Source organism: Chiloscyllium punctatum, chromosome 2 (assembly GCF_047496795.1).
Source record: "Chiloscyllium punctatum isolate Juve2018m chromosome 2, sChiPun1.3, whole genome shotgun sequence".
Classification (NCBI taxonomy): Eukaryota; Metazoa; Chordata; class Chondrichthyes; order Orectolobiformes; family Hemiscylliidae; genus Chiloscyllium; species Chiloscyllium punctatum.
The window spans coordinates 62,742,552-62,770,109 of record NC_092740.1 but is presented as its reverse complement, the minus strand read 5'-3'; the positions used below and the strand labels follow the sequence as shown (position 1 = coordinate 62,770,109).

General features: G+C 44.7%; 1 protein-coding gene across 1 annotated transcript in view; it reads left to right on the top strand.

Moving 5' to 3' along the window:
- Window positions 1-27,558, top strand: part of LOC140493193 (protein limb expression 1 homolog) — a 51,635-nt gene that overhangs the window by 6,695 nt on the left and 17,382 nt on the right. The window contains exon 2 of the mRNA XM_072591745.1: window positions 3,592-3,755. Coding sequence (XP_072447846.1) covers window positions 3,592-3,755 — 164 coding nt within the window. The remainder of the gene's footprint in view (window positions 1-3,591; window positions 3,756-27,558) is intronic.

The window sequence follows — 27,558 nt, the reverse complement described above, 5'->3', positions numbered from 1 at the left end:
GTCCTGTGTAATGAGGCAGGAATAATTAATGATTTCATAGTTCGGGATCCCCTCAGAAGGAGCAATCACAGTATGGTTGAATTTAACATACAGATGAAGAGTGAGAAGGTAAAATCCAATACCAGTAGATTGCGCCTACAATGGGATGAGGGAGGAGTTGGTTAAGGTAGATGGGATCAAAGACAATATGGTGGGACAATTGGGGAACTTTCAAAGTAATCTTTCACAGTGCTCAGCAAAATTATATACCAGTGAAAAGGAAGGACTGTAGGATCAACAATGGATAACTAAGGAAATTAAGAAGGGTATCAAATTGAAAGCTAATGCATACAAAGTGCAAAGATTAATGGGAAACCAGAGGATTGAGAAATCTTTAAAGGTCAACAGAAAACCAGAAAAAAAAGCTATAAAGAAAGGCAAGGTAGATTATGAGAGTAACGTAGCTCAGAATATAAAAACAAATAGCAAAAGTTTCTACATATATATAAAACAACAAAGAGTGGCTAAGGCAAATCTTGGTCCTTTACAGGATGAGAAGGGGGATTTAATAATGGGAAATGAGGATGTGGCTGAGGTGTATAGGTATTTTATATCAGTCTTCACAAATAACATGCCAATAATTGATGAAAGGGAGGCTATGGTACGTAAGGTTCTAGAAACGATCATTATCACTAAAGACCTAAAATTATAAACCAGTAAGCTTAACTTCCATGGTGAACAAAATGCTTGAATGTATTATCAAGGAAGAAGTAGCAAAGCATCTTGATAGAAATTATCCCATTGGGCATATGAAACATGGGTTCATGAAGGGCAGGTCATGCTTAACTAATCTACTGGAATTCTATGAAGACTTTATGAGCACGGTGGACAACATGGAGACAGTAGATGTGGTTTATCTTGATTTCCAAAAGGCATTCGACAAGGTGCCACACAAAAGGCTGTGACATAAAATAAAGATGCATAGTGTTATGGGCAATGTATTAGCATGGATAGAGGATTGGTTAACTGACAGGAAGCAAAGAGTGGGGATAAATGAGTGCTTTTCTGGTTGGCAATCATGACTAGTAGTGTGTCTCAGGGACCACAATTATTCACAATTTACAAAAATTGTTTGGAGTTGGGGACCATGTGTAGTGTGTCAAAGTTTGTGGATGACACTAAGATAAGTAGTAAAGCAAAATGTGCAGAAGGCTGTGAAACTTTGCAAAGGGACATAGACAGTTTGACTGGGCAAAGGTCAAGCAGATGGAGAACAATGTTAATAAATACAAAGTCATCAATTTTGGTAGGCATAACAGCAAAAAGGACTATTACTTGAATAGTAAAACAAATTGCAGCATGCTGCTGTGCAGAAGGACCTGGGTGTCCTTGTGCATGAATCACAGAAGGTTGGTTTGCAGGTATAACAGGTAATTAAGAAGGAAAATTAAATTTTGCCCCTCATTGCTAAAGAGATTGAGTTTAAAAGTAGGGAGTTTATGTTTCAGCTGTATAGGGTGCTGGTGAGGTCACACCTGGAGTACTGTGTGCATTTTTGGTCTCTTGAGAAAATATTTACCAGCACTAGAGGGCGTGCAGAGGAGATTAACTAGGTTGATTTCGGAGTTGAGGGGGTTAGCGTATGAGGACAGACTGAGTAGACTGGGATTATATTCATTGGAATTTAGAGGAATGAGGAGGGATCTTATAGAAACATGTAAAATTATGAAGGGAATAGATAAGATCGAAGCAGAGTGGATGTTTCCACTGGCGGGTTAAACTGGAACAAGAGGGCATAGCCTCAAAATTAGAGGGAACAAATTTAGGACTGAATTCAGAAGGAACTTCTTCACCCAGAAGATTGTGAATCTATGGAATTCTCTGCCCAATAACGTAGTTGAGGCTTCCTCAGTAAACGTTTTTAAAGCTAAGATAGATAATTTTTTGAACAGTAAAGGAATTAAGGGTTTTGGTGAGAGGGCGAGTAAGTGGAGCTGAGGCCATGAGAAGATCAGCCATGATCTTATTGAATGGTGGAGCAGGCTCGAAGGGCCAGATGGCCTACTCCTGCTCCGCGTTCTTATGTTCTTATGAAAGAAATAACAAGACATCTGGATAGAAATTGTCCCATTGGGCAGATGAAGCATGAGTTAATGAAAGTCAGGTCATGTTTAACTAAATTACAGGAATTCTTTGAGAACCTTGTGGACACGATAGACAACAGAGAGCTAATGGATGTAGTGTATTTGGAACCAGAGGCATTTGGTAAGGTGCAATACAAAAGGCTACTGCATAAAGCACATGTACATGCAATATATTAGCATAGATAGAGGATTAGTTAATAAACAGAAAGCAAAGAGTGAGGGTGAATGTGTGTTTTTCTGGTTAGCAATCAGTGGCTGGTGGTGTGCCTCAGGATCAGCATTGGGACCATCATTTTATACAATTTACATAAATGATTTAGAGTTGGGGTCCAAGTGCACTGTGATAAAGTTTGCAGATGACATTAAGGTGAGTGGTAGAGCAAAGTGCGCAGAGGATACTGAAAGTCTGCAGAGGGATATAGGTAGGTTAAGTGAGGAGGCAAGGTTCTGCCAGATAGAGTAAAATGTTGGTAAATATGGGGTCATCCATTTTAGTAGGAATGGCAGCAAAATGGACTATTACTTAAATAGTGAAAAATTGCAGCATGCTGCTGTGCAGAGGGACCTGGTTGTCCTTATGCATGAGTCATGAGGTGCGGTAGGTAATTAAGACGGCAAATAGAATATTGTTCTTTATTGCTAGAAGGATGGACTTTAAAAATAGTAAGGGTATGCTGCAGCTGTATAGGGTGCTGGAGAGGTGACACCGAAAGTACTGTGTAAACCCATGGTCTCTTCATTTGAAAAGGGTTTACTGGCACTAGAGCGGGTACACAAAAGGTTCACTTGGTTGATTCCAGAGTTGAGAGAGTTGGCTTATGAAGGGAGATTGAATAGACTGGGACCATACTCATTGGAATTTAGAAGAATGAGGGGGGATCTTATGGAAACATATAACATTATGAAAGGAATAGCTAAGATAGTAGCTGGGATGTTGTTTCCAATGGTGGGTGAAACTAGAACTTTGAGGCAAAGCCTCAAAATAAGGGGGAACAGATTTCAGACTAAGCTGAGGAGGAATTTCTTCACCTAAAGGGTTGCAGATCTGTGGAATTCCCTGCTCCATGAAGCAGTTGAGGTTCTTGTTGAATGTTTTGAAGGCAAAGATAGATTTTTGAACAGTAAAGGAATTAAGGGTTATGATGAGCAGGTGGGAAAGTGCAGCTGAGTCCACAAAAGATCAACCATGAACCTACTGAATGTTTTAGAAGGCACATAGGGTCAGATGGCCTACGTCTATTCCTATTTCTTATGTTATGTTTTTGCTGAGTTTCTCTAGCATTCTCTGTATTTGTTTCATTGTGTATTGATTTGTCTTAAACTGTTATAGTCTAGGTAATTCATATTGAATGCTTAAGAACAAATTACATTAGTTTCTGTTTACCCAAAATCATTAAATGACAATAAGAAACATATTTTCTGAACTTCCCTAAACATTTTAAGATGCCTTATTTTTGTTCTCACACAGTACACGTGGTAGAAACATTGCAGGAATTTTGGGAGACAAAGAACAAGCAAGGAGCTGTCTTTAAGAATGGAAGCCTTGTGGTTTATGAGTCAGTGCCATCTCCTTTTGCTCCATATGTATGTTATGTGACTCTGCCAGGAGGCAGTTGCTTCGGCAACTTTCAGGTAACACTCTTTTACCTTATATGTTGCATTACACATCCCCAATTATTTTGTAGATTACACTGCAACAACGATGCACTGTTTTATAAAATACTTCTTTTGTCTCTCTCTTTGAATTTTTGCTTATCTCCAAAATGCTGATTGGATTCATGTGTAGTATGTAACAAACACAGAACCGTCCATCAAACCAGAAATGTACTTTCTATTCAACCTTTTATAGTCATCTTTCTATTTAATTTGATGGCTGAATACCTTTAATTTACAATTATTGCAAGGCATTTGTCAGAAGATGCAAAATTAATTAATTCTTTTCACTGAACAACTTTCTTTTCGTTCGTCAGGGTTGGGACAATTATGTGATCTATTTGTTTCTCTTTCTGAAACTATTTGTATTCAGTGAAACATAGACCTCATAGCTTGGTAAGTCTTCCATTGTCACTATAAGACTGAAAAATGATGATGGCCTTTGTTAAATTATTAGCTCTGTCTGTGTGGAATTCCTTGTGACTGGGACAAAAGTGCACATTAAAGCAGAAATCCTCCAAGAGTTCTATTTTAAAACAATCTTCAAAAGGGCATGTTCAATTTTAATGTACTGATTCAGCACCTAAACTTAGTTTTGCCCTGTAACATCAATTGCCAAGTATTCTTATCTTCCCACCTATATCTGATTATAAACTAATTTTCCCTCAAAATTAGGCATTTTCGGGAGATGTGTACAAAGAGCTTTTATTTTAAATTCAGTCACGGGACGATGGTGTCACAAAATAATTGTCACAAGAGAAGTAATTGAATAATCTATTGAGACCAATGCCTAATGTAACAGCCTCTTTTCCTGCATATATCATTAAGTGCTAGCTCATATCCTGATTCCCCCACTTGGAGCACAGGCCTGCTGAGTGGATATGAAGCAGTTTATCATCAGGGGGATAGAATGGTGATGTGATGGAAGTCTCTTTCATGCACTATTTAATGATAGGTGCAAAGGGCTGTTAGAAGATTTGCAACAGCTTAACAGGTATGATACATAGCAGAAAGAAACAAAGAACCGGAGGATATTTTGTCAAAATTGTGAAAAATAAATATAACAGTGAGTAGCCTGGATGCTTTCTTTGTGTATCTATAAATGGCATAAAATAGCTATGCTCTGCCTCTACAGCTGAAGTGCAAAGGATGAAGTCTCTTTCCAATGATTGCTCATACTATGACATCACTCTAAACGTTCATACAATGGGATGACTTTTCTCTTTAGGGTGATCTGCGCAAGCTTGTGGTTAGCTGTACTGCACAAGGTGTCAGGAGATTTTTGAAGCAGGCCCCTCCTGCTCTGATGGGATAACTCAGATTCTAAATAAGCTAAAGAGATAAGAATTTCATTTTAAAAAGTTATTTTCAGAAGAAACCAGGATCTCTGTTCTAAGATAATAAACCTTCCCTGATAATAGATTCTAACTCTTTTGGGACCTTTGAAATATTCAGTGTGGAACTCATACCTACTCACACCAAGCATGAAATCAGGACGATTGGATTATGTGCTAGCATGAAGCAATGGAATTTACAGTACAGGACAAGACCACTCAGCCCATCATGTCTGTGCTGGCTCATTGAGAGAACTATCAAATTAGCGCTCTTCGAGCCATAGAGTCATAGAGTTGTACAACATGGAAACAGGCCCTTTGGTCCAGCTCGTCCATGCCAACCAGATATCCCAACCCAATCTCTTCCTACCTGCCAGCACATGGCCCATATCCCTCCAAACCCTTCCTATTCATATAATCATCTTGATGCCTTTTAAATGTTGCAATTGTACCAGCCTCCCCCACTTCCTCTGGAAGCTCATTCCATACACGTACCACCCTCTACGTGAAAAAGTTGCCCTTTAAGTCTCTTTTACATCTTTTCCCTCTCATACTAAACCTATGCCTTCTAGTTCTGGACTCCCCCATCCCCAGGGACAATCCATGCCTCTCATGACTTTGTAAACCTCAATCAGGTTACCCCTCAGCCTCCGCGCTTCAGGGAAAACAGCCTAGCTGATCCAACCACTCCCTATAGCTCAAATCCTCAAACCCTGGCAACATCCTTGTAAATCTTTTCTCAACCCGTTCAAGTTTCACAACGTTTTCCAATAGGAAGGAAACCTGAATTGCACGCAATATTCCAAAAGTGGCCTAACCAATGTCCTGCACAGCCGCAACATGACCTCACAACTCCTGTACTCAATACTCTGACCGATAAAAGAAAGCATACCAAATTCCTTCTTTGCTATCCAATCTACCTGCAACTTCACTTTCAAGGAGCTATGAACCTGCACTCCAAGGTCTCTTTGTTCAGCAACACTTCCTAGGACCTTACCATTAAGTGTATAAGTCCTGCTAAGATTTGCTTTCCCAAAATGCAGCACCTTGTGTTTATCTAAATTAAACTCCACCTGCCACTTCTTAGCCCATTGGCCCATCTGATCAAGATCCTGTTGTAATCTGAGGTAACCTTCGCTGTCCACTACACCTCCAATTTTGGTGTCCTCTGCAAGCTTACTAACTGTACCTCTTATGCTCACATCCAAATCATTCATATAAATGATGAAAAGTAGTGTTCTTCCAGTATGGTCTTGTCTACTCACTAAGTCTGTCCAAATTCTCATGAAGCTGCCTAATGTCTCCCTCACAGCATACCTCCCACCAAGCTTTCTGTCATTGCAAACTTGGAAATATTACATTTGGTCCTACATCCAAATCATTGATAAAAATCTGGGACACGAGTATTGATCGTTGTACTACTCTACTAGTCACATAGTTCGCCAACATGAAACTGACTTGTTTAAACCTGCTGTACATTTTCTGCCTGTTAGGCAATCCTTAATCCATGCTGGCATGTTATCTCCTTTTCCATGTGTTTTGGTAAGCAATCACGCATGGACGATTTTAGCAAAAGCCTTCACAGAATCCAAGAATCCTACTCTTTATCAGTTCTATAAGTAGCATCCTAAAAACCTCCAACAGGGTTCATCAAATACAATTTCCATGGATAAATCCATGCTGACAATGCCAATTGTTATTCAACTGTACAGATATTGCTTACTTTATAATAGGTTCCAGCATTTTCCCTGCTTCTGACGTAAGTCTAACAGGTCTGTTCTTCTCCATTTTCTCTCTTCCTCATTTCTTAAATAATGGAGTGACACTTGCTACCTTCCAATCTGCAGGAGCCATTGCAGAATCTATAGAATTTTGGAAAATAATCACCAATAGTTTTTAGATCCATGGCTACCTATATTAATCTTTCTGAGGTATAGAATATTACGTAATACAGCACGGAGACAGGCCCTTTGGCCCAAACTGCTCCATGCTGACCAACATGTCCATTCATGCTGACTCCATTTCCCTGCAGTTGGCCCATACCCTTCTCAACCTTTCCTATCCATGTATTTGACTAAATGCCTTTTAAATGTTGTTAAAGTACCTGCTTCAACCACTTCTGCTGGCAGCTCATTCCAGATGTCTACTGTCCTCTGTGTAAAAACGTTGCCCCACAAGTTCCCTTTTATTATTTCCCCTCTCACCTTAAACTGGTGCCCTCTAGGCGTCAATTACCCAACCCTGGGAAAGGGCCTGAGTTCATTCACCCTATCCATTCCTCTCATGATCTTATACACCTATTTAAGCTCCACCCCAGTCTCATATGCTCTAAAGAAAAAAGGCCTAGCTTGTGCAACCTCTCCCTATAACTCAGACCATTGAGTCCAGGCAACATCTTTATAAATTTTTTCTCCACTTTTTCCAGTTTAATAACATCCTTTCTATAGCAAATGACCAAAACTGAACACAATACTCCAAGTGCAGCCTCAACAACGTCCTGTACAACTGCAACACAACTTCCCAACTTCTATACTCAATGCCCTGACTGATGAAGGCCAGTGTGCCAAAAGCCTGGGCACTTAACAACCATCAGTCTCATTAAGTTTTCCAACAGAATCTTACCTAATTTCCTTCAATTACTCATGCTCGCCAGTGCCTTGCATTACTAATTCGAGGAAATTTCTTATACCTTCCTCAGTGATGACAGACACATGAGTTAGCTTCTTTGCTGTTTCTTTGCCCCCCATTATAAATTCTCCTGACTCTGACCGTAATGGACCCACATTTGTCTTCGCCCACTTCTTCCTTTTGAGATATCTATAGGAGCTTTTAATAGACATTTTTCTGCATTTTGCTAGTTTACGTTCATATTCTCTTCTCCCTTTGTTTATTAGTTTTGAAAGTGGAATTGAAGGTAATCAAATTGTGATCTCATTGAATGGTGGGCTGAAGGATCTAATTATGCTCCTACATCTTATGGTTTTACGATCCTCCTTTGCTGTATTCCAAATCCTCAGGGTTACTATGATTTCTGACAACTTCATAGGTTGTATCTTTTGAACTTTTTCAGTCCTTAACTTACTTTGTTAGCCATGGTTGACTGAAACCTCGATGGCTTGGAACCATATCCACCGAGGTAATGCAGCCCTCCAAACAGGTACACTGGGTACCCAACTGGCAATCCAAAAGAGAGGTACTGAGAACAGACTGCCCTTAATTTGATGGACCACCACACTCCAGGTTCCAGGTACCAGAGACTCCAAAATTCATTTTCAGTGGAGATTAACAACATTTAACAATATTACATTAACAACATTTAAAAGGCATTTGGACAAATATATGGATAAGAAAGGATTAGAAGGATATGGGCTAAGTGCAGGGAAATGGGATTAGAGTGGACAGACATTTTGGTCAGCATGGATCAGTTTGGGCCAAAGGGCCTGTCTCTGTGTTGTGAGACTCTATGACTCTATGACAACTATCATTGAAATGGCATGAACTACAGACCACAAAAATGAGAAATGCTGGGCTGGGAGTTGGGACTTGGGGGATTACAACTTTTTCCAGCATTTTCTCTGAAAAAGAGACAGTTGCCATTGAGGTGAAAATATAGGTCTTAGTTCTGGTCAATGTAAGGGAGTTAATGCTCAAATGTCCCTTGCCTCATGTGATGTATGTATTGAAAATTTTAAACTTGCTACTGGGTTAGCTTTGGAGAGGATGTAAGTAACTCCTATTTAGATTACTTTAAATTTTATTTAATTTAACGTATTTAAATATTTCACCTCTTGAATATCATACACATTTTCCCAACTTCTGAGTTGTGCTTTCAATGTCAGATACATTGAACATTGAGTACAGACTGTTACTTTATTGTTACTAGGATATAGCCTTCAGCTGTCACCTCTCTTGTGGACCACTGCTATATTTATTTTCTGACAGGAATTCCCATATGTAGGGAACCATTACTCCACAGAGTTGTGTTGTCTTCCACGTTATACATACGTCCCTTTCTGTATACAGTCAATACCTCACTCATCACTGTAACAAACTATTTCTTCAGTTGACTTATAAATAAAAAATCTTACTTTGTAGACTGTCAGTGATTATTCTCTGTAGTCACAATTTATGTCATGTCAAAATCAACTTCCTTCGTGATCTTTGCTGTAATAATTGGTCATTTAAACTATACAACACCCACATCGACAGAGCCTCCTTTGTTTTTGCCATTGGACACAAAACAAATTATTGTCTAATTTACCAACCTTTGCATAAACCAAATCATCCGCCGACATTTCCGCCACCTCCAAAAAGACCCCACCACCAGGAATATATTTCCGTCCCCACCCCTTTCTGTCTTCTGCAAAAACTGTTCCCTCCATGACTACCTGGTCAGGTCCATGCCCCCCAAAAACCCACCCTCCCTTCCTGGCACCCTCCTCTGCCACCACAAGAATTGCAAAACCTGCGCCCACACCTCCTCCCTCACCTCTATCCAAGGCCCTAAAGGAGCCTTCCACATCTAACAAAGTTTTACCTGCACATCCACCAATATCATTTATTGTATCTGCTGCTCCCGATGCGGTCTCCTCTACATTGGGGAGACTGGACGCCTCCTAACAGAGCGCTTTAGGGAACATCTCCGGGACACCTGCACCAATCAACCTCACCGGCCTGTGGCCCAACATTTCAACTCCCTCTCCCACTCTGCCGAGGACATGGAGGTCCTGGGCCTCCTACACCGTCGCACCCTCACCACCCAACGCCTGGAGGAAGAACACCTCATCTTCCGCCTCGGAACACTTCAACCCCAAGGCATCAATGTGGATTTCACCAGTTTCCTCATTTCCCCTTCCCCCACCTCACTCCAGCTCCAACCTTCCAGCTCAGCACCGTCCTCATGACCTGTCCTACCTGCCTATTTTCATTTCCACCTATTCCCTCTGCCCTCCTCTTTGACCTATCAACTTCATCCCCACCCCCATTCACCTATTGTACTCTTTGCTACCTTCCCCCACTCTCCTCTCTGACCTATCACTTCATCCCCACCCCCATTCACCTATTGTACTCTATGCTACTTTCTCCCCACCCCCACTCCCCTCTCATTTATCTCTCCACTCTGCAGGCGCCCTGCCTCTATTCCTGATGAAGGGCTTTTGCCCGAAATGTTGATTTTCCTGCTCCTCGGATGCTGCTTGATCTGCTGTGCTTTTCCAGCACCACTCTAATCTAGACTCTGGTTTCCAGCATCTACAGTCCTTGTTTTTACCTAACAAAACAAATTATTACCTAACCAGTGTTTCACTTTAAGTCTCCCGTATGGCTCCTTTGTTCATGACCATGGATCATAACCCCTGGTCACTCATAGAAATATCAAAATTTTAATGCCAACATGTGTTTTTTGAAAGAGGAAAGCTGCAGCTAAATGAATGATATTTAAATGGATATTTAAAGCAAAAGATCCTGAAATGCCTCATCTAAGAGGTATAAAGCAGCTTCCAAAGAATGGACTTATAAGGGGGAAATGCACTACACATTCAACTGTAACTTCCTGTGAGGTGACTCAGACTATAAACATGTTGGGAGAAAAGGTTACAGCCTGGGCGAGGGATATGCTTTTGTGTCTTCCCCATTCAAAAATACACAAGAGCCAGGGTTAATAGCCAGCCGAACCCTTCTGTGTATGTTAATGGAAGAGAGTATGCTGGTGCACTCAGTGCTTGAGTGTCCCAGGCCATAGACCCCAATACCATAAAACATAAGAACTGCAGGTCTGGCGGCATGGTGGCACAGTGGTTAGCACCGCTACCTCACAGTGCCAGAGACCCAGGTTCAATTCCTGCCTCAGGCAACTGTCTGTATGGAGTTTACACGTTCTCCCAGTGTCTGCGTGGGTTTCCTTCCACAGTCCAAAAATGTGCATGTTAGGTGAATTGGCCATGCTAAATTGCCCGAAGTGTTAGGTAAAAGAGTAAATGTAGGGGAGTGGGTTGCTCTTCGGAGGGTCGGTGTGGACTTCTTGGGCCGAAGAGCCTGCTTCCACACTGTATGTAACCATTCAGCCCCTCAGGTCTGCTTCACCATTCAAGGAGATCACTGCTGATCCTCAATCTACTTTCCAGCTTTGTCCTCATCACTGATTAAAAATCTGTATCTCAGCCTTGAATACATTTAATGACCCAGCATCAACAGCCTTCTACAGTGGCAACTTCCACAGACTTATCACCCTTTGAGAGAAGAAATTGCTCGTTAGCTCTGTCTTAAATAGGTGATTCCTTACTCTGAGATTATGCCGTCTGGTCCACAAGGAGAAACAACTTTTCTTCATCGATGCTCTCAAGTCCTCTAAGAATTTAGTATGTTTCAACAAATTCACCTCACATATCTCTATTTTTCAGTGAGTACAAGAAAAACCTACCCAACCTCTCCTCATAAGACAATTTCCCCGTAACCAGGATCAGCATTTTTAACCTTCTCTGCACTGCCTAAATTGACAGATATCATTTCCTAGACAAGGGGCTGTGGTCTGACTATTGCTTTGTATATTTTAGCAAACCCTCACTCCTTTTGTACTCCAATCCCTTTGAAAGTAACATTAATGCCACAGAAGTGTCAGGCAATGACTACCTCCATGAAGAGACAGTCTAACCACCACTTATTGACATTCAATGGTGTTACTGAATCCCCGACTATTAACATTGTGGGGGCTACCATTGTCCAGAAACTCAACTGGACTTGCCATATAAATGCGGTGGCTACAAGAGCAGGTCAGAGGTTAGGAATAGTTCAACAAGTAAATCATCTCCAATGACACTCAAGAAGCTTCATATCATCCAGGACAAAGCAACCAGCTTTATTGGCACCACATCCACAAGCATTCACACTCTGCACCTCTGACACCCAGTACCAGCAGTGGGTACTATCTACAAGATGCACTGCAAAAATTCACCAAAGATCCTTAGACAGCACCTTCCAAACCTATAGCCGCTTCCATCTTGAAGGACGTGGGCAATAAATGCAACGGAAAACCACGACATGCAAGTTTCCTTCCAAGACACTCACCTTCCAGAATTGGAAAATATCACTGTACCTTCTGTTTTGCTGGGTCAATATTCCAGTAATCCCTCACTAACAGCAGTGGGTGTGGGAGATGAGTGTGAGCTGAGTCGAGTGTTTGAATGGGGGTGTGTGATTGTGAGCTGTGTCGGGTGTGTGAATGGGGGTGTGTAATTGTGAGCTGTGTCGGGTGTGTGAGTGGGGGGTGTGATTGTGAGCCGTGTCGGGTGTGTGATTGAGGATGTGATTGTGGGCTGCATCAGGTGTGTGATTGGGGGTGTGTGACTGTGATCTTGGTCGGGTGCGTGAATGGGAGGGGATTGTGAGCTGTGTCGGGTGTGTGAATGAGGGGTGTGAGTGTGAGCTGTGTCAGGTGTGTGAATGTGATTGATAGCTGTGTCGGGTGTGTGATTGGGGGAGTGTGATTGTGAGCTGTAGAGGGTGTGTGAATGGGGGTGTGATTGTGAGCTGTGTTGGGTGTGATTTTGATTGTGAGCTGTGTTGGGTGTGATTTTGATTGTGAGCTGTAGCGGATGTGTGAATGGGGGGTGTGATTGTGAGCTGTATCAGGTGCGTGAATGGGGGGTGATTATGAGCTGTGTCTGGTAAGTGAATGGGGGGTGTGATTGTGAGCTGTGTTGGGTGAGTGAATGGGAAGTGTGATTGTGAGCTGTGTCGGGTGTGTGAATGGGGGTGTGATTGTGAACTGTGTCAGGTATGTGAATGGGGAGTGTGATTGTGAGCTGTGTCGGGTGTGCGAATGGGGGTGTGATTGTGAGCTGCGTTGGGTGAGTGAATGGGGGGTGTGATTGTGATCTATGTCGGTTGTGTGAATGGGGGTTTGATTGTGAGCTGTGTGGGGTGTGCGATTGGGCGAGTGTAATTGTGAGCTGTGTCGGGTGTGAGAACGGGAGGTGTGATTGTGAGTTGTGTCGGGTGTGTGAATGGGGGAGTGTGATTGTGTGTTGTGTCGGTTGTGTGAATGAGGAGTATGATGGTGAGCAGTGTCGGGTGTGTGAATGGGGGTGTGATTGTGAGCTCTGTCAGATGTATGAATGAGGGGTGTGATTGTGAGCTGTGTCGGGTGTGTGAATGGGGTGTGATTGTGAGCTGTGTCGGGGGTGTAAATGGGTGTTGTGATTGTGAGCTGAGTCAGGGGTATGTGAATGGAAGGTTGTGATTGTGAGCTGTGTCGGGTGTGTGAATGGGAAGTGTGATTGTGAGCTGTGTCGGGGGTGTAAATGGGTGTTGTGATTGTGAGCTGAGTCAGGGGTATGTGAATGGAAGGTTGTGATTGTGAGCTGTGTCGGGTGTGTGAATGGGAAGTGTGATTGTGAGCAGTGTCGGGTGTGTGAATCGGGGAGTGTGATTGTGAGCTGTGTCGGATGTGTGAATGGAGGGTGTGATTGTGAGCTGTATCGGGTGTGTGAATGTGGGGTGCGATTGTGAACTGTGTCAGGTGTGTGAATGGGTGTGTGTGATTGTGATCTGTGTCGGGTGTGTGAATGGGGGTGTGATTGTGAGCTGTGTTGGGTGTGTGAATAGGGCTGTGATTGTGAGCTGTGTCTATTGTGTTAATGGGGGGTGTGATTGTGAGCTATGTGGGGTGTGTGATTGGGCGAGTGTAATTGTGAGCTGTATCGGTTGTGAGAACGGGAGATGTGATTGTAAGCTGTGTTGGGTATGTGAATGGGAGAGTGTGATTGTGAGCTGTGTCGGGTGTGTGAAGCGGAGGTGTGGTTGTGAGCTGTGTCGGGTGTGTGAATGGGGGAGTGTGATTGTGAGCTGTGTCAGTGTGATTGTGAGCTGTATCGGATAAGTGAATTGGGGAGTGTGATGGTGGGCTGTGTCGGGTGTGTGAATGGGGTGTGTGATTGAGGGCTGTGTTGGGTGTGATGTGATTGTGAGCTGTATCAGGTTTGTGAATGGGGGAGTGTGATTGTGAGCTGTGCCGGGTGTGTGAATGGGGGTGTGTGATTGTGAGCTGTGTCAGGTGTGTGATTGTGAGCAGTGTCCGGTGTGATTGTGACTGTGAGCTGTGTCGGGTGTGTGAATGGGAGTGTGATTGGAAGCTGTATCGAGTGTGTGAATGGGGGTGTGATTGTGAGCTGTGTTGGGTGAGTGAATTGGGGGTGTGAATTTGAGCTGTGTTGGTTCTGTGAATAGAGGGTGTGATTGTGAGCTGTGTAGGGTTTGTGATTGGGCAAGTGTGATTGTGAGCTGTGTCAGGTGTATGTTTGGGGGCGTATGATTGTGAGTTGTGTCGGGTGTGTGAATGGGGGAGTGTGATTGTGTGCTGTGTCGGGTGTGTGAATGAAGAGTATGATGGTGAGCAGTGTCGGGTGTGTGAATGGGAGCTGTGATTGTGTGCTGTGTCGGGTGTGTGAATGGGGGTGTGATTGTGAGCTGTGTCAGAGGTGTGAATGGGGGTGTGTGATTGTTAGCTGTGTCGGGGGTGTGAATGGGTGTTGTGATTGTGAGCTGAGTCAGGGGTATGTGAATGGAAGGTTGTGATTGTGTGCTGTGTCGGGTGTGTGAATGAAGAGTATGATGGTGAGCAGTGTCGGGTGTGTGAATGGGAGCTGTGATTGTGTGCTGTGTCGGGTGTGTGAATGGGGGTGTGATTGTGAGCTGTGTCAGAGGTGTGAATGGGGGTGTGTGATTGTTAGCTGTGTCGGGGGTGTGAATGGGTGTTGTGATTGTGAGCTGAGTCAGGGGTATGTGAATGGAAGGTTGTGATTGTGAGCTGTGTCGGGTGTGTGAATAGGAGGTGTGATTGTGAGCAGTGTCAGGTGTGTGAATCGGGGAGTGTGATTGTGAGCTGTGTCGGATGTGTGAATGGGGTGTGTGATTGTGAGCTGTATCGGGTGTGTGAATGTGGGGTGTGATTGTGAACTGTGTCGGGTGTGTGAAAGGGAGTGTGACTGTGAGCTGTGTCAGGTGTGTGAATGGGGGTGTCATTGTGAGCTGTCTCGGGTGTGAGCTGTGCCGGGTGTTTGAATGGGGAGTGTGATTGTGAGCTGTGTCGGGTATGTGAAGGGGAGGAGTAGTTGTGAGCTGTGTCGGGTGTGTGAATGGGGGGTGTGATTGTGATCTGTGTCGGGTGTGTGAATGGGTTTATGATTGTGAACTGTGTCAGGGGTGTGATGGGCATGTATGATTGTGATCTGTGTCGGGTGTGTGAATGTGGGTGTGATTGTGATCTATGTTGGGTGTGAGAATGGGGGTGTGTGATTGTGAGCTGTGTTGGGTGTGATTGTGAGCTATGTTGGGTGAGTGAATGGGGGAGTGTGATTGTGAGCTGTGTTGGGTGTGTGAATGGGGATTTGATTGTGAACTGTGTCAGGTGTGTGAATGGGAGGTGTGATTCTGAGCTGTGTTGGTTGTGTGAATAGGAGGTGTGAGTGTGAGCTGTGTTGGGTGTGTGAATGGGGGTGTGATTGCGAACTGTGTCAGGTGTGTGAATGGGAGGTGTGATTCTGAGCTGTGTCGGTTGTGTGAATAGGAGGTGTGAGTGTGAGCTGTGTCGGTTGTGTGAATTGGAGGTGTGAGTGTGAGCTGTGTTGGGTGTGTGAATGGGGGTGTGATGGTGAGCTGTGTCAGGTGTGTGAATGGGAGGTGTGATTCTGAGCTGTGTCGGTTGTGTGAATGGGAGGTGTGAGTGTGAGCTGTATCAGGTGTGTGAATGGGAGGTGTGATTCTGAGCTGTGTCAGTTGTGTGAATGGGAGGTGTGATTCTGAGCTGTGTCAGTTGTGTGAATGGGAGGTGTGAGTGTGAGCTGTGTCGGTTGTGTGAATGGGAGGTGTGAGTGTGAGCTGTGTTGGTTGTGTGAATGGGGGTGTGATTGTGAGCTGAGTCAGGGGTGTGTAAATGTCAGGTTGTGATTGTGAGATGTGTCAGGTGTGTGAATGGAGCGTGTGATTGTGAGCTATGTCGGGTGCGTGAATGGGGCGTCAGATTGTGAGGTGTGTCGAGAATGTGAATGGGCGAGTGTGATTGTGAGCTGTGTCGGATGTGTGAACTGGAGAATGTGATTGTGAGCTGTGTCAGGTGTGTGAATGGGGGGTGTGATTGTGAGCTGTGTCGGATGTGTGAACTGGAGAATGTGATTGTGAGCTGTGTCAGGTGTGTGTATGGGGGTGTGTGATTGTGAGCTGTGTCGGGTGTGTGAAGCGGATGTGTGGTTGTGAGCTGTGTCAGGTGTGTGAATGGGGGGTGTGATTGTGAGCTGTGTCGGGTGTGTGAACTGGAGAATGTGATTGTGAGCTGTGTCAGGTGTGTGTATGGGGGTGTGTGATTGTGAGCTGTGTCAGGTGTGTGTATGGGGGTGTGTGATTGTGAGCTGTGTCGGGTGTGTGAAGCGGATGTGTGGTTGTGAGCTGTGTCGGGTATGTGAATGGGGGGTGTGATTGTGATCTGTGTCGGGTGTGTGATTGGGCTTATGATTGTGAGCTATGTCAGGTGTGCGAATGGGCATGAGTGATTGTGTGCTCTGTCGGGTGTGTGAATGGTGGTGTGATTCTGAGCTGTGTGGGGTGTGTGAATGGGGGTGTAATTGTGAGCTCGTTCGGGTGTGTGAATGGGGGTGTGATTGTGAGCCGTGTGGGTTGTGTGAATGGGAGAGCGTGATTGTGAGCTCGTTCGGGTGTGTGAATGGGGGTGTGATTGTGAGCCGTGTGGGTTGTGTGAATGGGAGAGCGTGATTGTGAGCTGTATCAGGTGTGTGAATGGGGGCTGTGATTGTGAGCTGTGTCGGGTCTGTGAATGGAGGGTGTGATTGTGAGCTGTGTCGGGTGTGTGAATGGGGGTGTGATTGTGAGCTGTGTCGGGTGTGTGAATGGGGTAGTGTGATTGTGAGCTGTGTCGGGTGTGTGAATGCGGAGTGTGATTGTGAGCAGTGTTGGGTATGTGAATGGAGGGTGTGATTGTGAGCTGTGTTGGGTGTGTGAATGGGTGTTGTGATTGTGAGCTGAGTCAGGAGTATGTGAATGGGAGGTTGTGATTGTGAGCTATGTCGGATGTGTGAATGGAGGGTGTGATAGTGAGCTGTGTCGGGTGTGTGAATGTGGGGCGTGATTGTGAGCTGTGTCGGGTGTGTGATGGGCATGTGTGATTGTGATCTGTGTCGGGTGTGTGAATGGGGGTGTGATTGTGATCTGTGTCGGGTGTGTGAATGGGGTGTTGTGATTGTGATCTATGTTGGGTGTGTGAATGGGGGTGTGATTGTGAGCTGTGTCGGATGTGTGAATGAGTTTCTGATTGTGAGCTGTGTCAGGTGCGTGAACGGGGGAATGTGATTGTTAGCTGTGTCGGGTGTGTGAATGGGGGTGTGATTGTGAGCTGTGTCAGGTGTGTGAATGGAGAAATGTGATTGTGAGTGTGTCGGGGGTGTGAATGGGTGTTGTGATTGTGTGCTGTGTTGGGTGTGTGAATGGAGGGTGTGATTGTGAGCTGTGTCGGGTGTGTGAATGGGGTTGTGATTGTGAGCTGTGTCGGGTGTGTGAATGGGGTTGTGATTGTGAGCTGTGTTGCGTGTGTGAATGGGGTTGTGATTGTGAGCTGTGTCAGTTGTGTGATTAGGGTGTGTGATTGTGATCCGTGTCAAGTGTGTGAATGGGGGGTGTGATTGTGAGCTGTGTCGAGTGAGTGAATGGGTGAGTGTGATTGTGGGCTCTGTCGGCTGTGTGAATGGGGTTGTGATTGTGAGCTGAGTCAGGTGTGTGAGTGGGGGAGTGTGGTTGCGAGCTGCGTCAGGTGTGTAAATGTGGGTGTGATTGTGAGCAGTGGCGGGTGTGTGAATTGTGGGTGTGATTGTGAGCTGTGTCGGGTGTGTGAATGAGTTTCTGATTGTGAGCTGTGTCAGGTGTGTGAATGGGGGAATGTGATTGTTAGCTGTGTCGGGTGTGTGAATTGGGGTGTGATTGTGAGCTGTGTCAGGTGTGTGAATGGAGAAATGTGATTGCGAGTGTGTCGGGGGTGTGAATGGGTGTTGTGATTGTGATCTGTGTTGGGTGTGTGAATAGAGGGTGTGATTGTGAGCTGTGTCGGGTGTGTGAATGGGGGTGTGATTGTGAGCTGTGTCGGGTGTGTGAATGGGGGTGTGATTGTGAGCTGTGTTGTGTGTGTGAATGGGGTTGTGATTGTGAGCTGTGTCAGTTGTGTGATTAGGCTGTGTGATTGTGAGCTGTGTCGAGTGAGTGAATGGGTGAGTGTGATTGTGGGCTGTGTCGGCTGTGTGAATGGGGTTGTGATTGTGAGCTGAGTCAGGTGTGTGATTAGGCTGTGTGATTGTGAGCTGTGTCGAGTGAGTGAATGGGTGAGTGTGATTGTGGGCTGTGTCGGCTGTGTGAATGGGGTTGTGGTTGCGAGCTGCGTCAGGTGTGTAAATGTAGGTGTGATTGTGAGCAGTGGCAGGTGTGTGAATTGTGGGTGTGATTGTGAGCAGTGTAAGGTGTGTGAATGGGTGTTGTTATTGTGACCTATGTCGGGTGTGTGAAGGGGAGGAGTCATTGTGAGCTGTGTCGGGTGTGTGAATGGAGGGTGTGATTGTGAGCTGTGTTGGGTGTGTGAATGGGTTTATGATTGTGAGCTGTGTCAGGTGTGTGAATGGGCGTGTGTGATTGTGATCTGTGTCAGGTATGTGAATGTGGGTGTGATTGTGAGCTGTGCCAGGTGTGTGAATGGGGGCTGTGATTGTGATCTGTGTCGGGTGTGTGAATGTGGGTGTGATTGTGAGCTGTGCCGGGTGTGTGAATGGGGTGTGTGATTATGATCTGTGTTGGGTGTGTGAATGGGGGTGTATGATTGTGAGCTGTGTTGGGTGTGATTGTGAGCTGTGTTGGGTAAGTGAATGGGGGAGTGTGATTGTGAGCTGTGTTGGGTGTGTGAATGGGGATTTGATGGTGAGCTGTGTCAGGTGTGTGAATGGGAGGTGTGATTCTGAGCTGTGTCGGTTGTGTGAATGGGAGGTGTGAGTATGAGCTGTGTTGGGTGTGTGAATGGTGGGGTGATTGTGAACTGTGTCAGGTGTGTGAATGGGAAGTGTGATTCTGAGCTGTGTCGGGTGTGTGAATGGGGGTGTGATTGTCAACTGAGTCAGGAATGTGTGAATGTGAGGTTGTGATTGTGAGCTATGTCGCGTGCGTGAATGGGGGGCCTGATTGAGAGGTGTGTCGAGCATGTGAATGGGCGAGTGTGATTGTGAGCTGTGCCAGATGTGTGAATGGGGGGTGTGATTATGAGTTGTGTCGGGTGTGTGAACGGGGGAATGTGATTGTGAGCTGTGTCAGGTGTGTGTATGGGGGTGTGTGATTGTGAGCTGTGTCGGGTGTGTGATTGTGGACTGTGATTGTGAGCTGCATCAGGTGTGTGAATGGGGGTGTGTGATTGTGAGCTGTGTTGGGTATGTGATTGGTGTTTATGATTGTGAGCTGTGTCGGGTGTGTGAAGCGGATGTGTGGTTGTGAGCTGTGTGGGTGTGTGAATGGGGGGGTGTGATTGTGAGCTGTGTCGGGTGTGTGATTGGGGGCTGTGATTGTGAGCTGGGTCGGGTGTGTGAAGCGGAGGTGTGGTTGTGAGCTGTGTCGGGTATGTGAATGGGGGGTGTGATTGTGAGCTGTGTCGGGTGTGTGAATGGGGTTATGATTGTGAGCTGTGTCAGGTGTGAGAATGGGCATGTGTGATTGTGTGCTCTGTCGGGTGTGTGAATGGTGGTGTGATTCTGAGCTGTGTGGTGTGTGAATGGGGGTGTGATTGTGAGCTCGGTCGGGTGTGTGAATGGGGGCTGTGATTGTGAGCCATATGGGGTGTGTGAATGGGAGAGCGTGATTGTGAGCTGTGTTGGGTGTGTGAATGGAGGGTGTGATTGTGAGCTGTGTTGGGTGTGTGAATGGGGGTGTGATTGTGAGCTGTGTCGGGTGTGTGACTGGGGTAGTGTGATTGTGAGCTGTGTCGGGTGTGTGAATGCGGAGTGTGATTGTGAGCTGTGTAGGGTTTGTGAATTGGGTAGTGTGATTGTGAGCTGTGTCGGGTGTGTGAACGGTGGTTGTGATTGTGAGCTGTGTCGGGTGTGTCAATGGGGATGTGATTGTGAGCTGTGTCGGGTGTGTGAACGGGGGCTGTGATTGTGAGCTGTGTTGGGTGTGTGAATGGGGGCTGTGATTGTGAGCTGTGTTGGGTGTGTGAATGTGGGTGTGATTGTGAGCTGTGTCAGGTGTGTGAACGGGGGTGTAATTGTGAGCTGTGTTGGGTGCGTGAATGTGGGTGTGATTGTGAGCTGTGTCGGGTGTGTGAACGGTGGTTGTGATTGTGAGCTGTGTCGGGTGTGTCAATGGGGGTGTGATTGTGAGCTGTGTCGGGTGTGTGAACGGGGGCTGTGATTGTGAGCTGTGTTGGGTGTGTGAATGGGGGCTGTGATTGTGAGCTGTGTTGGGTGTGTGAATGTGGGTGTGATTGTGAGCTGTGTCAGGTGTGTGAACGGGGGTGTAATTGTGAGCTGTGTTGGGTGCGTGAACGTGGGTGTGAATGTGAGCTGTGTCGGGTGTGTGAACGTGGGTGTGATTGTGAGCTGTGTCGGGTGCATGAAATGGGGTGTGTGATTGTGACCTGTGTCATGTCTGTGAATGGGGGCTGTGGTCGTGAGCTGTATCAGGTGTGTGAATGTTGAGTATGATTGTGAGCTGTGTCAGGGGTGTGTGAATGGGGGTGTGATTGTGAGCTGTGTCGGGTGTGTGAACGGGGGTGTGATTGTGAGCTGTGTCGGGTGTGTGAATGGGGGTGTGTGATTGTGAGCTGTGTCGGGTGTGTGAACAGGGGTGTGTGATTGTGAGCTGTGTCGGGTGTGTGAATGGGGGCTGTGATTGTGAGCTGTGTCGGGTGTGTGAATGGGGGCTGTGATTGTGAGCTGTGGCGGGTGTGCGAATGGGAGTGTGATTGTGAGCTGTGTCGGGTGTGATTGTGATTGTGAGCTGTGTCTGGTATGTGAATGGGAAATGATTCTGAACTGTGTCAGGGGTGTGTGAATGGGGAGTGATTATGAGTTGTGGCTCGGGTGTGTTCATGGGAGAAGATTGTGAGCAGCATTAGGCGTATTTTGGGGGTTATTGGGAACTGTGTCTGGGTTGTTTGAGGGTTCTTGTGCGCTGTGTCTGAAGTCTGTGATTGGAAGATGATTGGGAGCTGTGTCAAGGGTGAGCAGCAGCTGAGGGTAAGGGGTGGTGGGAGAGTGTGGGCTGTAACAGGACTGTGATAATACTGGCCTATGTCAGAACGAAGAGTTTTCATGGTGCTTTGGGAGTGGTGGCTGATGGTGAGCGAGGGTAGCTGCAATGCTGTGAACACTGAAAAGGACAGATAAGAGGAAGGTAGCATTGCTGGGATGAAGCTTCACCATCTGGTCTCCCCAGTCTGCATTTTGCTGGTTCCAAGCTTGAACTAGAACAGAAAGGTCTTAAGTGAAAATGTGGGGCCAGTTTTAAACTGGGGTCAGTGCCATGCAGTCTTACTCCACGACTGAAAATCTGCCCCAATGTTTAGAATTAAATTTACTGACACTGACGATCATAATGTGGAATGTATAAGTATAAATCCTTCAATATTTGGCTCGTTGTCGTACAATTAGTAACTTAGAACTAATTAACTGCTTCTTTTGTTAATTTAAGGCTTCCTTAAATTTCTTTGAATTGGAGGTCAACAGCAGCAGTTATGACGCAAGGGCAAGTAAATAGCAACTGTAAGAAACTGGAGAATGAAGTAACCATTAAACATAAGGAATTAATTCCTTTCACATCCTGGAAGTGTACACAAAGGTTTTTGAGCAGTGATCTGAGGAATCCTGAATATTTAAAGTAGGTACAGCTGAACTGCAAAGTGTTTTTGAGGACACTGTTCCCTTATCCTCATACTATGACTGTTGTGTCACATCTTTAGCACCCTGGAGTAATCTTACGATGATGCCAAATAGAGCTGCAACCCACAGGTCATAAATAACAACGTGTGGGCAGAACCAGTCAAGACATTTGCTGAGGCTTACTTTGACATTCAGAGCATCTCTCTCCATCCTTAACGTGTTTTATGAGCAGCGGGGTGAGTTTATTGCTAGACAGCAGTGAGTTGCAAACTAAGGGGGATAATTGCTTAATAAGTGCCTTATAAACACCACAACCCACCATTTAAATCTGCCAAACAATCAGATTTCAAGAAAACTTGGCATGGAAACCAGAGTAGGTGCCTGATAGATCATGTCTGCGACTTGCTCTGAAGGACCTACATGTTGCACATTACTAAACAGCATCTTACAGTACGATCCATGAGTAACAGCCACACACATATCCCTCTGCATGAATGTTGGGATCCAACAGCTAATAACTTATCACAACCACTATGGCAATTCTTGATACACTGGCATCGTGCTCTGGACATGCATTGAACTTTCCCTACAAAGACCAGCACACAGTTGAAGGATTGGATCAGGTTGCAATGCAAGGCTGCTCGCTTGCTCTCTTAGCACACACTCACACAGTGCCTACCTCCATGCTCACAACATCCATGCTTTGCCTTGTGTGCCATTTGGCACAGTTACACAACATGCAATCCTCAGTCAAGCGGAAAGCCCTTTTCCTGTATAGGGGTATGCTGTGTCAATCTCACACATGCAAGTGTAGGGCTAACAGGGTAAGCAAATATACAATGATTGGTCAAGAGTCTGGGCACTTCTCATCTGGGGCTGCCTGGGTAGATCACTCAGGGGTGGGCCACAGTCAGTTTGTTGGTCCAGAAACTATGGGAAAGTGATGGGTTGTAGGCAGATGCTGTCATGGAAGGAAATTTGGTAGGTTATTCTTCAGGACTGCAGACTGGGGTATAGGGTATGGGGAGGGGGGATGACAATTATGAAGGAGGGCAGCAGTGTCTAGAAGCAGGGTATATGGTGAAACATGGCTGTGAAAGGGTTCATGTGGGATGCATGGTTCATCTATGGTTAGGAATGCCCTGACTTCAAAGTGGGAGGGGGGGGGGAATGCTTGTGACACCATCCTTAGCATCATGGCATCACCACATCATATGCCGGGGGCTATGTTGGAAATGTGGGTCAGTGCAGACTCATGTAGACAAGTTTGCTGGAGACCACAGGACATGGGAAGCCTGTAGGATTTATGGAAAGGCCAATCAGAAAGTGGATTTGGATGTTTGAGGACTCACTGACAAGCTGAGACAGCAGCTGTAAGCCACTGGACAAGATGCTCATAGTTTTTATGGGCAACATGTTGGCACAGATAGAAGATTGGCTGACTAACAAGCAGATAGTAGGAATAAATGGGTCTTCTTCAAGCTGGCAGGATGTCATAAGTGGTGTGCCTCAGGAGTTAATGCTGGGGTCTCAACTCTTTATAATATATCTAAATGATTTGGCTGAAGTAATCAAAGGTATGGTTGCTAAATTTGCTGAGGGAAAAATTAGGCATGAAATTGATTTGTGAGGAAGAGATAAGGAGTCTACAGAGATATCAATTGGCTAAGTGAGTAGGCAAAGATCTGACAAATGGGTACAATCTGGGAAAGTGTGAAATACCCATTTTGGCAGCAAATTGTTCATGCTGGTTTCTGGAGGTAATCTATAAATTCTAAGACAGGGCTTCCCACTGGTTATTAACATGCTTGTTATGAAGTCACCAATTCTCCAGGCAGAAATTTTAACACATTAAAGATATCTCTCCAAACAAATGAATTAATCCTGACAAGAAAACTGCTGGAATATGTACTGCATTTACACTTGTGTGAAGAACTTGCACTATCTTCTCTAAAACTGTTGCTATGGAAATTCATCTTTAAATTTGAACACTTTTTCAGAAGTTAGGGCTACCCGGAAAGTCTTGAAACGATGACTACAATTTTCAAAAAAGTAATCATAATCACGTGTCTACAACTTTCACAGAAATAATGACCTCCAAGCAGAATTTAATCCCTTCTCTTCCAGTTACAATAGCTGCTTGACTATTAAGTTTTGTTTTAGCCAAAATAAATACTGGTATAACAACTGTGGATTTCATACACATAACTGAATGGTTAACAGTAAAACAGGATCTCAGTAACTTTGTTTTGATTAGTACCTTTGATAAATGGAAAGTGATATTATAACTTAGATGTGATGATGGAGTTTACATGGATAATTTAGGTGGATTTCAGTTAAAGAATGAACTCTGAAAGGTATTTGCCAGAGCCTGGAAAGTATCATTAACTTTAAACAGATGATAGTTTTAGGATGTCAAGGTAGAAGTGAAAATATGAGCTCCCTGCAACTTTAAAAATAAGTCACTTTTTACTTTTTAAACTGCATTTTATTATCAGAGCTTTTGGTAGATTTGTAATGAAACTACACAATTGACACCCATCTTAATGCATAGCAATGCTTGTGTCCACCAGGTTTAATGAGAATATGGTAAATAAAGCAGGCATGCTTGCCTGTTGTAAATCCAAGACCGACCTAAAGAGATAAGGAATTAACTTCAGCAGGAATTCTTTAGTTTGTCTAATGTGACTTTGACAAAAAGAAAGTAAGTCCCAGAAAAACAACAACTACTTCCCAGAAAAACAACAACTAATATGCTGGAGTCTTAACAAAAAGAAGCTCAAGCCAAAGTCCACCCATTTAACATTTATCTATTTTTACCTCAAACGTAATACTCAAACATTGAAGTATGTTCCACTTTTTCAAAACTGCACCTGAGCTTTATTCCCCTTTTTGCAAGGTTTATTCCCCTTCCACATCTCCTGGCATTACATCATTCCCATCAACATTAAAGCTTGTTCATATGCAAAATAAAAGTTGAATTTGTTAATTATGATAGGGCCAGCGAACAGCTTGGGTCTGAGGGCAAACATAGCAAAAGAGTGGAGAACTTGAAGCTCCTTCACTTTGATATGATGTGACTGAGGGAGGAAACATTAGGAAAGAGCATAATAATGAATAGGCCCAGATTTTGCAGTATATAGAGCAGTGAGACTAACAACACCCTCTTTTATTGTGGGGTAAATTGGGAAGCAATTTCTGGTAATGTCCAATCTCTGTAAACATTGCACCCACAAGAAATAGTTATGTAACATCAGAAAATGTTACCACTATTCAGCTTGGGGCACAATGGTTAGCACTGCTGCCTCACAGCATCAGGGACTTAGACTTGATTCCAGCCTTGGTTGACTGTCTGTGTGGAGTTTGCACATTCCCCCTGAGTCTACATGGGTGTCTGTCCGGTGCTCCGGCTTCCTCCCCAGTTCAAAGTATGCACTTTAGGTGGATTGGCCATGCTAAATTGTCCATTGTGTCCAGAGATGTGCAGGCTAGGTGGCTTAGCCATGGGAAATGTGAGATTACAAGGATAAGGTGGGGTCTGGATCTTGGTGGGATACCTGTGAAAGAATTGAACCTGGAGCCAGAATGACCTCCGCAGGGAGGCTTAAGCATGAGTTTGCCAGCAACGGATTCATTCGGCTACTGGTCGAATCCTGCCAGTTGCATACGCTCGTCTCAAACATTGAACCATGCATGAATAAGTACATATGGCCGGTTCAGGGAAACTGTGAATGGGTCATTAATGGAGATATTTGAATGAGCCGTCACTGTCACAAGGTTTTGCAACCTGCCCGAGGTTATCTCGAGTCACAAAAGCTACCAGGCAAGCCTGGATTGGTTTTGGTCTGATAAATGCATGCATCCCAACAGAGATCACCCTTCAGAGGATCAAATGGCCTCTTTCCGCCTCTTACATTCTAAACAAAGGTCAAATGTGTATCATGATATTTGGCTCTGATAGTGGATTCACAATGTTTTATACATCACATCTAAAACAGCTGAAAGGAAAGGTCCTTATAAACAGATGTAACTGACTAAGTAAAATGCTACTTTATCGCACAATATAACTGCCGGTGTATCACATATCACTCAGGGTGTCTGAGGTGCTGAGTAACATGCATTTTGACATGTATATTGTAAAGTGGAGCTATGACTAATGATGGTAGGAGCACTAAATTTCTTTCCTTGATATGACACATTTCGTCATTTGTGTAAGTAATGTGGATGTGAACATAAGAAATATAGTTAATGCGTTTGCAGATCACATCAAAATTGGGGGTGTAATGCACAGCAAAGAAGGTTACCTCAGAGTATAACAGGATCTTGATCAGATAGACCAATAGGCCAATAGGCCAAGTGGCAGATGGAGTTTAATTTAGATAAATGTGAGGTGCTGCATTTTGGAAAGGCAAATCAGGGCAGGACTGATACACTTAATGGTAAGGTCCTGGGGAGTGTTACTGAACAAAAAGACCTTGTTTGCAGGTTCATAGTTTCTTAAAAGTGGAGTCTCAGGTGGATAGGATAGTGAAAAAGGCATTTTAATATGCTTTCCTTTATTGACCAGAGCATTGAGTATAGGAGTTGGGAGTCATGTTGCGACTGTACAGGACATTGGTTAGCCACTTTTGGAATATTGTGTGCAGTTCTGGGCTCCCTGCTATAAGAAGGATATTGTGAAACTTGAAAGCGTTTAGAAAATATTTACAAGGATGTTGCCAGGGTTGGAGGGTTTGACATATAGGGAGAGGCTGAATAGACTGGGGCTGTTTTTCAGCGTTGGAAGCTGAGGGATGATATTATAGTGATTTATAAAATCATGAGGGGCATGAATAGGATAAATAGACAAGGTCTTTTTCCGGGATTCGGAAAGTCTAGAACTAGAGGGCATAAGTTTAGGGAGAGAGGGGAAAGATTTACAAGGGACCTAAGGGGCCTTACAAATGGATGAGGAAGGACACTACTTCGACTGGGACAACACAAACTAGAGTCACGCACGAGAATTCCTAGAAGCATGGCATTCCAACCAGAACTCTATCAATAAACACATTGACTTGGATCCTATTTACCACCTTGGTAAAAACAATGACCGCAGATGCTGGAAACCAGATTCTGGACTAGAGTGGTGCATCCAAGGAGCAGGAAATTTGACGTTTCGGGCAAAAGCCCTTCATCAGGAATGCTGAACATCTGAACTGCTGTACTTTTCCAGCACCACTCTAATCCAGAATCCCATTTTCCACCCTCTGAGAAAAAGAACAGGAAATGGCATCACCATAGGAAATAATGTCACCACAGGAAATGACATCACCAGCCCAAGGAAACCCAAACATATAAGTAGAAAGCGGGCTACACCACCAGTGCTTCATCCGGAGGCTCACTGAAGATGTTACCTAGTATGGTGATGAAACATCTGTAAAGGAACCTTCCATCTCAGCAAGCAAACCTATACCCAGAACCACAACCTGAACTTCAAATCTCCTCAAAATTCATTAACAATTTACATTTATAGGCTACATTACAAGTGCATTACCCATGCTCAGA